Here is a 13,926-nt window from a genome sequence, read left to right as displayed (position 1 = left end):
TTCATGTTCTTACTTGGTTTTTATTTGTTTTCTGACAATTCCAGCAAGTGGACGAGTTTGTAATCCCGGGCTGAAAGTCAGTGTTGTGTTATGTAATTAATAACTTTGTGGTTCAGTGAATGGTACTCTGTGATACATTTTTTGAATAGGTCTTTAGGAGAGGAAATGAATTAGCGAAAAAAATACAGGGTGCCATTTAAAAAAAGTCATACCGCTGTTCATATCTTTGTAAAAAACAGAACTACAACGAAGGCAATCATGCTGATTGATGTCCCCCTGATGGCTAAAGAACATTTGCTTGAAACATTTTGTAATTTGTATCTGGACAAACAGTTATTTAGGGTGGTCAAGATATATGGGACACCCTGTATATACGTAGAAACAAACATGTATTATACGCCACTGGAGATGCTTCATAAATAAAGGAAGCGAAACGGTTAAGGCAAAAAACAAACTGTCTTTCATTTAGTTGCAAAGACGTAATATATCTCCACGGATATTGAAGCAACTAAGGAAAGACGGAAAAGGAAAAAAAGTTGACAATAAAAATACGTTTAAAACATAACTCACTGATCATTAAAATGAAGCAATTCACTGTCATTAAAATTGGAAGGACCTGGCCTGGGAAAGGTCATCGTTGAGGAGCGTAGGAGAGAGCTAAGTATAAGGATGGGGGACTGATGTAGAAGGAGTGAATCATGGTCGCCCGCAGAATTTTTTCCAGAGAAGGCAAGATTCAAAACTTGACGGTTTTTATATGACTGGTTCGATGAATTTGAAAACACGTCGTGCCCCAAGAACTAAGATAGACAGAAAGTACACAAAGCATGCTTTGTCAAAAGACTGACAATTATCTTCTTAGTATTTTTAAAATAGATTACTTTGGTACCTAGACGATAAGCGTATTTCAGTACTATACGCCAAGTACATCTTTTTTGTGTTATTATAATGAACGTGGATGCCATCTCATAGCTTCAGAAATCTGAAATGATATCTCCATACACTGTGCAACACAGTTAAAGGATCACTTTTTGGAAACTCACAGTTGAATAAATTGAAATGATTGGAATGTATAGTTATTCAGGAGGTATTAACCACTCTGGGAAGTAAAGTTGAGGCCGCAGTTGCCATTTATATCAAGAATGAATCAAAAAAATTGAAACCCTCATCACTTTGGAGCTTATGCTACGAAATTGTTGAGAAGTTCATAGTAATAACCATGATATACTGGGCTGTGTGTGGCGACTGTGCGTACTTATGAAATAACTACACGCATTATTAAAGTTTTCAACCTCTGAACAGAATACGTAGGGTGGTATTAACAGAAAATTTTAATTTAAATGTTTAGGGCTACAGTGATATACTCAAGTCACTCTTCATTTCATATAGGTAATCTACAATTAATGAAAGAATTATTGAAATCAGCAGATGTATATGAACCCATCGAGATTGAATACCATTGTGTAAATGATTGCAGTTAAACTATAAGACTAAGGAATGAAAAGGAACTAAGGATGCATAAAAGAAAAACAAACTGTATTAGCGCACTGGTAACGTGTATACAACCACCTTGGCGCCAATGAAAAATATACTACAATTCGCAAGAAAAGCATTTCAAAACAAGTTTAAGAAATTTAAATTACGTTTTAATTTTTTTTGCAACTATTCGTGGATGCACAGAGATCAACTGCCACTGATGCTAAACATAACAGTTCAGTAATCATCTTTTGAATGTTTCAGTTTTTATTTCCGTGGTTGCTGACAAAATTGAAGAGGAATTATACCTTATGCAAGACCCCTTTGAAGTTTTGCTTTCACCCAAACATGTTTCAGCATTTTGTGCTATCTTCAGTGGATTTATTTTCTATTTTCTTCCTGCAAAATTGTCATTACATGTAAATCTTTAAAGGGACTTTTGATACAAAATATTTACGTTTGTAAGATGAGCTATTGTTGTAAGATGTTGTATATTGATTTGCTTATAGTACAGAGTTGAGATATGTATAACTGAGATGTGGGTGGGGGGACGGGAGGGGGGGGGGGGGGATGAAGCGAGCGACCGATTGCGGCGATACCGTGAGCAATCCGTTTCTTCGTGTGTGGTGCCCTTAAATCCCACCCTTAGGGGAAGCCGAGAGTGGGAGGGAAATGATGAAAGAGACGAGAGCAGAAAGACCGTAGCAGTGATTATCATGTGAATGTTAGGTGGGTTCTAAACCGAAACTTGCGCCACAGAAACTCCTACCTCAATATCTTCAGAGTAATCGAGTGTTGGGACATCAGGCAGTCCATGGGACAACCTCTCCAGGTTGTAGCGGGCGAACAGCTGCCTCAGCGCGCGATAGAAGAGGCTGCCGCGCAAGTTGCCGTTGGACATGCTGTAGTTGGCAGCACTGAGGAAGTACGGGTAGCGGTAGTTGAAATCTGCGAAGAACTCGTTCAGCCCGACGTCCTCGGTGAAGTAGGTAAGCATCTGCTCTGGTGAGTGCGTCGCCACCGGGAATCCTGTGTAGCCAGCCTGCACGTAGTACGGCTTGTCAGCTGAGACGTAACCTGTCAACCGAAACGCCGCACTTGTCAGCAGTCTAGTTAATCCACTGAGATGCGAGATGATGATAGCGTCTGTCTGGGGACGGAGTAACAGTGAACGAAAGCGTGGGCTAAAGCGCAGCGTCATAACTGCAACAATTAAATAACAGAGTAACAGTTTCAAACGCAAACAATTACAGTAAATACTAAAACTGGGCATACTTGTCACAGGGAGTTACCCGCGATCCTTTTTTATACAAAACAGACTTATTTTCCGTCTATCGGACGTTGTTTTTATTATTTCAGACTGGGTGGCTTCGTGCAGTGACGCCAAATTTTAGATCAGTTAAACAATATAAAAACAGAAGACAATTTGATTCTAATCCTATATTTACAATATTACAGAAACATAAAAAATTTCTGTCTGATTGTGACTGTGGCCATGTGTGTGTGTATGTGTATGTGTGTGTGTGTGTGTGTGTGTGTGTGTGTGTGTCTGTCGTCGTTTTTTGACAAAGGCCTTGTTGACCTAAAGCTTATTACAGTTACAGACTAACTAGTCTTAAATGGACTCTCAGTATCACTGTTATGCTAAACCAAGCTAACATACTGTGGCTTTATATTAAAATCTTAAATCTGATTGGTCTAAAACGCCCGTAGCGTCATCTATTTCTAGCAACTGATTTAAAAATGCAGTCTTAAAATAAAACAATGGAAAATCCAGGATGGAATGGAACAATGTTATGAAAAGGTTAGTTTTTACTCACCATACAGCGACAATGCTAAGTTGCAGACAGGCACAACAAAAGGACTGTCACAAAATAAGCTTTTGGCCAAAAAGGCTTTTGTCAAAAATAGACGACAGACATACACACACACACATACACACACACACACAAAGGCAAACACAACTCACACACACATGACTACAGTCTCTGGCTTGCCAAACCATATTACGAGCAGCATCAGGAGTGCATGATGGGCGAGGAAGCTGTGTGGGGGTAAGGAGGAGGCTGGGGCAAGGGGTGGGGGAGGGATAGCCGAGTAGTTGTAGTCCAGCTTCAGCTGCCAGTGACTGTGTTTGTGTGTGTGTTTATGTGTGTGTGAGAGAGTTGTGTTTGCCGCACGGGATTAGCCAAGCGGTCTAAGGCACTGCAGTCATGGACTGTGCGGCTGGTCCCGGCGGAGGCTTGAGTCCTCCCTCGGGCATAGGTGTGTGTGTTTGTCCTTAGGATAATTTAGGTTAAGTAGTGTGTAGGCTTAGGGACTGATCACCTTACCAGTTAAGTCCCATGAGATTTCACACACATTTGAACATTTTTTAGAGTTGTGTTTGCTTGAGTGTGTGTGTTTTTATCTGTCTTGTTTGATGAAGACCTTGTTGGCCGAAAGCTTATTTTGTGACATTCGTTTTGTTGTGCCTATTTGCGACTCAGCATCTCTGCTATATGGTGAGTAGCAACTATCCTTTTCATTATATTGTTACAATATTAAAATAATTTATACATAAAACATTCCCGATATTAAACATAAAACATTACAGAGGACTTCTTAGATTTACAAAAGTCTAACTTTTTATGTCAGTAGCTCCTGCTTACGAACTGAAAAGTTAAGAAAAGGGCGCCAAAACATGCAATTTTTCGACAATTTTTAAGAAAGAAATCTATTAAGAAACTATGTAACAATTACGTTGGAAGCTTTAAGTGTCAAGTAAACCAATGCACAAGACTAGCAATAGACCTTCTTTCTGTAACACCGAAGTAAATTATCACAAAGGAAAATGGATGTTGAAGAAGAATCAATATTTTCAGTTGTATGTATTCCAGAAGGAATAAGTCTTCGTTTATCAATCACATGAGATCGAGATTCAATACCCATACCATCCACTGTGTACAGTACATTCGGTATGAAGGTATCATCCATTATTTACATTCAATGGTTCAAATGACTCTGAGCACTATGGGACTTAACATCTGAGGTCATCAGTCCCCTAGAACTTAGAACTACTTAAACCTATGTAACCTAAGGAGATCACACACATCCATGCCCGAGGTAGAATTCGAACCTGCGACCGTAGCGGTCGCTCTGTTCCAGACTGAAGCGCCTAGAACTGCTCGGCGATTATTTCCGTATACTGCAATGATCAGTGCACATAACGCTAACAAGGTGTAACGATATTGCACCATAGGATAATCTTCATACTGGAATGGAATGCGAATAGGAATGAAATGAAAGCGCTTCAGGTAATTTAATTTTGCTCGAACATCAATCTTGTTTTCCAATTACAGAGTGGGATTGTCACGTACCCGTTATCGAAGTATAGCTACGTTTCGAAGATCGATTAGAGGACACTTTTCAGAGGAAGATGAGAAAAGATATTCTTCGTTCTTCACAATTAAGAAATCAGAAACAAAACGAAATAGAAAGAATATAGTCGGCACTTTGAAACACGTTTTTCTGCCTTTTGTTTTCTCAATGATCCAAAAAAATATTTTTTGTGATCCGACACTGGACAATCACATTTTGTGAACTGAATTTATGTTCTTTTTTTAATTTAAAGAAGAGCGCTATCTTTGACCGTGCCCCCCCCCCCCCCCCCCCCCGCCCTCTAAAGCAGTCTCCCCCTTACACCGCCGCTACGGTCGCAGGTTTGAATCCTGCCTCGGGCATATATGTGTGTGATGTCCTTAGATTAGTTAGGTTTAAGAAGTTCTAGGTTCTAGGGGACTGATGACCTCAGATGTTAAGTCCCGTAGTGCTCAGAGCCAGAACCAGAAGAACCTTCCACGGTCCACGTCGCCTCACCTTGTAGCTTGGCGTCGTAGACCCGCTGGATGACGTCAGAAGTGATGAACAGCTCTGGGTGTATCTCGTAGATGGGTGGCAAGATAAGGTCCCTCGTGTCTTCGCGCAGTCTTACAGCCATGAAGAATGCGACCAAAAACTGCCCTTTGTTCACTCGCTCACGGAGATACAGGGCCGTCTGCAGAATGGGAGAAAAAAATCTTAGAGCATATGCTGATGAAGTTATTGGGAAAGATGGATGTGACACGAAACACTGACGTAGCTGTCAAGGTATCTTATTTGACCCTAGAAACATAGAGAAATGCATATAAAGAATCACAATAGAAACCTGTTACGAAAATATGGAAGAAATTAAGTACAAACAAACAAACACATACGCAAAGGAGAGGGACAGAGAGCGAGGGGGAGAGGGGGCGTGAGCATATAGGCGCTTACATGTCTAAGTGATAAAATACACATAAGATATGTCCGCCCCGATAGCCGGCACGTTAACTCAGCGTGTTCGGTCAGAGGGTTAATTGCCCTCTGTAATAAAAAGAACTGAGTTAACCGATCAACGACGAACATAAAGGGGTGTCTTAGGACGTCCGTCCCGAGCAGATGCAACGAACGAAAGCGAACAAAATGAGACTTAAAAAAAAGTGGTCAGCGTGACGAATTGTCGTCCTACGGGCCCGGTTTCGATTCCCGGCTGCGCCGGAGATTTTCTCCCCTCAGTGACTGGGTGTTGTGTTGCCTTCATCATCATTTCATCCCCATCCGGCGCGCAGGTCGCCCAATGTGGCATCGAATGTAATAAGACCTGCACCAAGGCGGCCGGACCTGCCCCGCAAGGGGCCTTCCGGCCAATCACGCCAAACGCTCATTTCATTTCCAGTATAAGAAATGAATTCTCTCGAGCTTCCAGCCGCGTCGGTTGGTTTAAAACCTGAAATCTGTGAAAGGAAATGAGCCACTTAATTGCCCACGTTGCCCATGTATGGGTGTCAGTTGATCTAGCTATTTTCTCATGACACTTAGCAGGTGTTGGGGCACTTAATTTTATTACAACAGTAACTTTAGATCAAAAGAGCCACTTACGGAAGATGTTCAAGCAAAACGGCTACAACAACCGCCAGATTTCTAAAATGGTTCAAATGGCTCTGAGCACTATGGGACTTAACATCTATGGTCATCTGTCCCATAGAACTTAGAACTACTTAAACCTAACTAACGTAAGGACAGCACACAACACCCAGCCATCACGAGGCAGAGAAAATCCCTGACCCCGCCGGAAATCGAACCCGCGAACCCGGGCGTGGGAAGCGAGAACGCTACCGCACGACCACGAGATGCGGGCGCCAGATTTCTCTGGCCATATTTCCGAAAACATGTAAGCAGAATGACCCCCAATGAGATCTCTAAGAAGCTTACGTTTTTTCCGTTCTGTGGCTCAGTAACAGGAAAGATTGGCCAGCTCCTAAAGAGGCATAAAACCGATTCGGTCTTCAGGGCTCCAGCAAAAATTTGGCAGCTTATGAGGCCTGTGAAAGATGCCGTAGGCCTCAGAACCCCAGGAGTATATAAAATACTGTGTGGGTGTGGGTATTTTATGTCGAACAGACTGTACGTACTATTAATCAGCGCTGTGTAGAACACGAGAGATGTGTTCGCATTCGGTAATCAGCGATAGCAGAGCATGCTTTAGGAAACGGACAACGTATTGCATTCGACGACATCTGTTATTAAAAGGATTAATAGTTTCGGACATCGTATTGCATTCGACGAGACATTTGTTATTATACCGATTAATAGTTTTTGGGACAGGTTAATAAAAGTAGCGATCTAGACAAAAAACTGTGATAATACGCTCAGCTTGCAGCTAAGCACTGCTTGAGACCCGGCAGTCGGAGGGTAGAAGAGAGCGCGCAAAGAAAACATTATCTTACATGGAGCTGGAGCTACCACCAGTGACGTCACATAGGGCAGTGCGGCTATATAGGGACGGTGTGCTCGGCTGAAAACTGTGAATTTGAAGCGGCTGGAAGCTCGAGAGAATTTTATCAGTACAAATCGTAGCGAAACCATGCATTCGTGTATGTAACAGACTATGTCTAGTTAACAATTTCCGTTGAGTTTTAGGGAAGGCTTCCGAAAGTAACCTATGCTCTCTATGACACCGAAAGCGGTGCAATCAGTTCTTCTAATGTAAGACTGCAGGAAATTCCAGCTTATTTTTCATCTCTGAAACACACGAACCTCACTAAATTACCTGGAAACACAAGGAAAAGTGATAATTATACAGGGTTATTACAAATGATTGAAGCGATTTCACAGCTCTACAATAACTTTATTATTTGAGACATTTTTACAATGCTTTGCACACACATGCAAAAACTCAAAAAGTATTTTTAGGCATTCAAAAATGTTCGATATGTGCCCCTTTAGTGATTCGGCAGACATCAAGCCGATAATCAAGTTCCTCCCACACTCGGCGCAGCATGTCCCCATCAATGAGTTCGAAAGCATTGTTGATGCGAGCTCGCAGTTCTGGCACGTTTCTTGGTAGAGGAGGTTTAAACACTTCACCATTAAGAAAAAATTTTGCTTCATCACTGAAAACAAGTTTCGCACTGAACGCATCCTCTTCCATGAGCTGTTGCAACCGCGCCGAAAATTCAAAGCGTTTGACTTTGTCATCGGGTGTCAGGGCTTGTAGCAATTGCAAACGGTAAGGCTTCTGCTTTAGCCTTTTCCGTAAGATTTTCCAAACCGTCGGCTGTGGTACGTTTAACTCCCTGCTTGCTTTATTCGTCGACTTCCGCGGGCTACGCGTGAAACTTGCCCGCACGCGTTCAACCGTTTCTTCGCTCACTGCAGGCCGACCCGTTGATTTCCCTTTACAGAGGCATCCAGAAGCTTTAAACTGCGCATACCATCGCCGAATGGAGTTAGCAGTTGGTGGATCTTTGTGGAACTTCGTCCTGAAGTGTCGTTGCACTGTCATGACTGACTGATGTGAGTGCATTTCAAGCACGACATACGCTTTCTCGGCTCCTGTCGCCATTTTGTCTCACTGCACTCTCGAGCGCTCTGGCAGCAGAAACCTGAAGTGCGGCTTCAGCCGAACAAAACTTTATGAGTTTTTCTACGTATCTGTAGTGTGTCGTGACCATATGTCAATGAATGGAGCTACAGTGAATTTATGAAATCGTTTCAATCATTTGTAATAGCCCTGTACATGGGTGGTTATAATTAAACTTTACCTATTTGACACGTTATAACACGGAAACTAATTACCGTACGAGTACCAAACTTGGTAGCATTAATGTCCAAAGTATGGGGTGCATGATTTCCATGCGCGACAGAGCCACGGTCCAGTTGCAACTATGGCCACCAGGTGCCGTGATCAGACATCGTGATTCATAGTCCCACACCCTGACCTGTCGCAGTGCACCTGTTGATGTGTCGCCGGCCGCGGTGGCCGTGTGGTTCTGGCGCTGCAGTCCGGAACCACGGGACTGCTACGGTCGCAGGTTCGAATCCTGCCTCGGGCATGGGTGTGTGTGATGTCCTTAGGTTAGTTAGGTTTAAGTAGTTCTAAGTTCTAGGGGACTTACGACCTGAGATGTTGAGTCCCATAGTGCTCAGAGCCATTTGAACCATTTTTTTTGTTGATGTGTCAGTGTGAGCTTGAACAAAAGGAGCAGAATATTATTGGTGAAGCTCTACTATCAAAACAACAGTAATGCTGCAGCTGTACTTCGAGAATATAGCTGGCTGAAAGGATTACGGAAGGCTCCTCTTTCTCCACCTGCTGTGCGGAGCATGATGAAGAACTTCGACTCAACTGGAGAACTGGACATAGCTCCGGGAAGAGGCCGACAACCGGTTGCACCACAGGTGGTTGATGAAATCGCTTTCGCTATGGCAGACAACGCTGCGCGCAATTCTCGATCGTCAGGCAGTGCTCGTGCTGTGTCACGACAGTTGAACATCCCGTGGTCCACTGTACGGAAGGTGCTTCCAACCATTCTCAAATGATATCCGTACGAGATCCATATCCTACAGCAGCTTGCGCCACAGGACGCACAACGACATGTTGTCTTCGCTCTCCACTTTCTCGCAAGGATTGAAGTGGACGAGGGCTGGCCCTGGACCATCCTATGGACAGACGAAGTTCATTTTTCTTTGACGGGTGAGGTGAACGCACAGAATTGCCGAGTGTGGGGATCTTCACCTCCAGTCACTGTGCATGGAGTTCCCCTGTATGGTGAACGCGTTACCATATGGTGTGGCTTCACGACTACATTCATCATTGGCCCATTCTTTTTTGAACAGGTTGGCGCTCAGTGACCAAAGACGTGCAGTGCAGTGTGACTGACCACCGTTACTGCGATATGCTTCACTAGCATGTCATACACGCTCTACAGGAGAGAGATGTATTGAAATCAACAGCTTTAATACAAGATGGGGCCCCACAGCATATTGCTTGAGAAGTTCATCTGCTTTTCCGTACACATTTGGAAACGTTCTGATTATCAACCGATCGCTTCGAAATGCTTGACCGGCACGATCACCTGATCTTACTCCCTGTGATTTCCGGTTGTGGAGCTATCTGTAGGACAGGGTTTGCCAGGGGAACATTCACACATGTACTTGATAAGAAGCGCAGCTTATCAAGAGAGGTAGCCACCATACCTACGGATATGCTTCGTTCTGTTGTGCAGAATGCAATCCTGCGCTTTCAGACTCTTCTGGACAGTGATGGGCGCCATGTTGAGCCGCTTTTGTAGCAGTAAATTTACTGGTATCTAATAGTATGATGTACCATAGCAGCATATTAAAATTGTATCAGTTGAATCGATTCTGCATTATTTCTCTTACCCATGTCCTTGACATTAATGCTACCAAGTTTGGTCCTCGAACAGTAATTGGTTTCCGTGTTATAACGTATTAAGTAGGGAAAATTTAATTATAACCACCCGTTATATACAGTGCTTTGATGGTAAAACTTCTTGCCGAACAGTTCATATCATACTAAAGTATTAGATTATTTTCGTTCTGGAATCTTCTTTTTCTTGTGCTTGTCCCGGATCGGTGCTGGAGCGCTACTGTTATTAATGGATTTGGCATGGTTAAAAATGGCCGACTGCCCTTCCTGTCGCCACCCCGTTTCGCCCCCCCCCCTCCTACCCCCCACCCTCCACACACACACAGCTCCTGTTACAGAGTATGTCTGCTCCAACTGTCTGCATGTATCGTTATTCGTTATTCATGTGAACGTGAGCGATAGTTTCCTGTTTGCGAATCGTGAAACTGAGACACGACTGGGTTACCAGCCCAATATTCACCTCGTGGGATGTCGAAAACCACCTAAAATTACATCCAGCACACCGATTCACAAAGAGCGGATTCGATCTGCGGCCAGCGGACCTCTCTGTTCTGAAAATGGCGCTTTAACACGTACGGCTATCTCAGCAGATCAGTTGTTTCCTGGGATAAAAAAGGTAAAGGAAGTGCAGAAGAAAAGATATGCGAAAACTGATCTAGAAATTATGGCTATTTTCTGTTTACTTGCGTTCTCAATCCCGTACTATTTTAAAATAGTTCCTTTTAGATGCAGAAGCTGTTGAGAAAAAACCAGACGGAAAATGTCATTTCCAAAATGAAACTATGTTTCTCTACCTTGTAATTATGGAAGCCACACAGAAACTAAAACCTTGAATTTCTAGGTATATACACACTCTTTGTCTCTCTATAATACACACAGACAAACTCACATGGAAGCATGGTGCGGCATTACCTTGTAAAAGACGTCATAATCGTTGGCGTAGTAGAGAAGGTCGAAGACAAGCTTGATCTGATCCACATGGCGATCATCGAATACGGATACTGGCTGGTACACCGCGAGAAGCTCCTCACTGTTCAGCAACTCCACGAACATTTCAGCCACGTATGGAACCTGAAATATACGCATGGACTGTATCAGAAGTTGTAGGCTCCCACAACTGTCTCGCCGTTCGTTCCTCGCGGTCGCACGTTTAAGAATTAATACAGGGTGTATCAAAAAGAATCATCCGACTTAAAAAAAATCACAGCTATTATGTTATATGAGATATGTGCGTGAACGACGTTCGGTTGGAAAGAGCACACTCTCGAGTTTTACATGGTTCCCAGTAGGTAGCAGCAGTGCGCCCGCTTCAGTTTTAGTAAAAATGGTGTCGGGACAACAGAAAGCGTTGTGTGTTCTACGTTTTGGGCAGTGCGGATCAGTAATGACTATTCAGCGTGATTTTCGTACTAGGTGTGGTGTGGATCCTCCTACAGCACAGAGTATTAGACGATGGCATGAACAATTCCGAGGCGTAAAGGCAAATCGCCGGGCCGTCCCCGAGCATCTGACACAGACGCCGAACGCATCCGCCATAGTTTTACAAGGAGTCTGCAGAAATCCGTTCGCCGTGCAGCTGGACAACTGGACATATCGCCGATGTCCGTCTGGTGTGTCTTGCGTCGACGTTTACACATGAAGCCATGCAAAATTCAGCTACTGCAAGCTCTTCGTGAAGGTGACAAACAACAACGTGTGGAGTTCTGTAATTTCGTTCTTGGCAAGATGGAGGATGACAGTTTCCTCCAAGGCCTTAGTGTTTAGTGACGAGGCAACATTCCATTTAAATAGAAAATGAACCGTCATACTTGAGAGTATGGGGTACCGAACGACCACATGAAGTTGTACAGCCGGCCGGCGTGGCCGATCGGATCTAGGCGCTACGGTCTGGAACCGCGCGACTGCTACGGTCGCGGGTTCGAATCCTGCCTCGGGCATGGATGTGTGTGGTGTCCTTAGGTTAATTAGGTTTAAGTAGTTCTAAGTTCTAGGGGACTGATGACCTCAGAAGTTAAGTCCCATAGTGCTCAGAGTCATTTGAACCATTTGAAGTTGTACAACTTGAGAGGGACTCTAAAATTTAATGTTTTTTGTGCCGTTTCACCTGAAAAGATGTATGGTCCATTTTTTTCTTACCGAGAACACTGTTACAGGAAGCACTTATCTCAATATGCTTGAGAACTTTTTTTTCCACAGTTGAAGACTGATTCGAATGAGTTCATTTACCAACATGATGGGGCACCGCCACACTGGCATCTGGATGTGCGGGAAGTTTTAAATCAAAGGATTACTGAGCGATGCATCGGTCGCACTGGACCAAATGATCCAGCCTTACATTACTGGCCTCCAAGGCCAGTACCAGACCTGACTGTGATTATTTCTTGCGGGGGTTTATAAAAGACTGTTTATGTGCCTCTGTTACCAACAACAAAGAATGAACTGAGACATCACATAACAGGAGCTGTGGAAGCTGTAACTCAAGACATGCTCGCTGCAATGTGGGAACAATTTGAATACCGCATTGACATATACAGGGCTATTACAAATGATTGAAGCGATTTCATAAATTCACTGTAGCTCCATTCATTGACATATGGTCACGACACACTACAGATACGTAGAAAAACTCATAAAGTTTTGTTCGGCTGAAACCGCACTTCAGGTTTCTGCCGCCAGAGCGCTCGAGAGCACAGTGAGACAAAATGGCGACAGGAACCGAGAAAGCGTATGTCGTGCTTGAAATGCACTCACATCAGTCAGTCATAACAGTGCAACGACACTTCAGGCCGAAGTTCAACAAAGATCCACCAACTGCTAACTCCATGCGGCGATGGTATGCGCAGTTTAAAGCTTCTGGATGCCTCTGTAAGGGGAAAACCGATGGATCGGTCGTGGTGGAGATCATGATCAGCAATTCCTATCATGGCCTCCACGCTCTCCCGACTTAACCCCATGCGCTTTCTTTCTGTGGGGTTATGTGAAAGATTCAGTGTTTAAACCTCCTCTACCAAGAAACGTGCCAGAACTGCGAGCTCGCATCAACGATGCTTTCGAATTCATTGATGGGGACATGCTGTGCCGAGTGTGGGAGGAACTTGATTATCGGCTTGATGTCTGCCGAATCACTAAAGGGGCACATATCGAACATTTGTGAATGCCTAAAAAAACTTTTTGAGTTTTTGTATGTGTGTGCAAAGCATTGTGAAAATATCTCAAATAATAAAGTTATTGTAGAGCTGTGAAATCGCTTCAATCATTTGTAATAACCCTGTACAGTGCATCTCAAGCGGGGCATGTTGAACACTTATGAAAAGGTACGAAAAAAACCTTTTTGAATTTCCCATTAATCAAAAAACGAAATTAGTTTATATGTTTATTAGTTTCAGAAATATAGACGTGCAAAATCGGATGGTTCTTTTTGATACACCCTATATATTCCAGGTCGGAAAGAAACCTGGTCGTCTGTTTAGAGGGAGGATAGGCACCAGTCACTGACGAATACCACTGATACCATGTTAACTAACAAATTATTTATTTTCACATAGTATGATTAACTTTCACATATATGTGAAATGAATAGAAAGTACACCATGTGCAATGAATGCTGTGGTCTCTGCACATTTCATTTCTTATCTTTTTATATGGGATACATTTGACGTGTATACGGTGACGCATACATCTGGAGCCATTGCAGCCTGCAGCATCATTATTGGTTTCAG

General features: G+C 43.3%; 1 protein-coding gene across 1 annotated transcript in view; it reads right to left on the bottom strand.

The window, feature by feature from the left end:
* Positions 1-13,926, bottom strand: part of LOC124594629 (hexamerin-like) — a 54,890-nt gene that overhangs the window by 21,459 nt on the left and 19,505 nt on the right. The window contains exons 3-5 of the mRNA XM_047132999.1: positions 11,120-11,278; positions 5,335-5,512; positions 2,246-2,553 (exon numbers count right to left, since the gene is read on the bottom strand). Coding sequence (XP_046988955.1) covers positions 2,246-2,553; positions 5,335-5,512; positions 11,120-11,278 — 645 coding nt within the window. The remainder of the gene's footprint in view (positions 1-2,245; positions 2,554-5,334; positions 5,513-11,119; positions 11,279-13,926) is intronic.

This window comes from Schistocerca americana, chromosome 2 (genome assembly GCF_021461395.2).
Source record: "Schistocerca americana isolate TAMUIC-IGC-003095 chromosome 2, iqSchAmer2.1, whole genome shotgun sequence".
Classification (NCBI taxonomy): Eukaryota; Metazoa; Arthropoda; class Insecta; order Orthoptera; family Acrididae; genus Schistocerca; species Schistocerca americana.
Note: the sequence above shows the minus strand (reverse complement) of the source record. Positions and strands in the feature narration are given on the sequence as shown.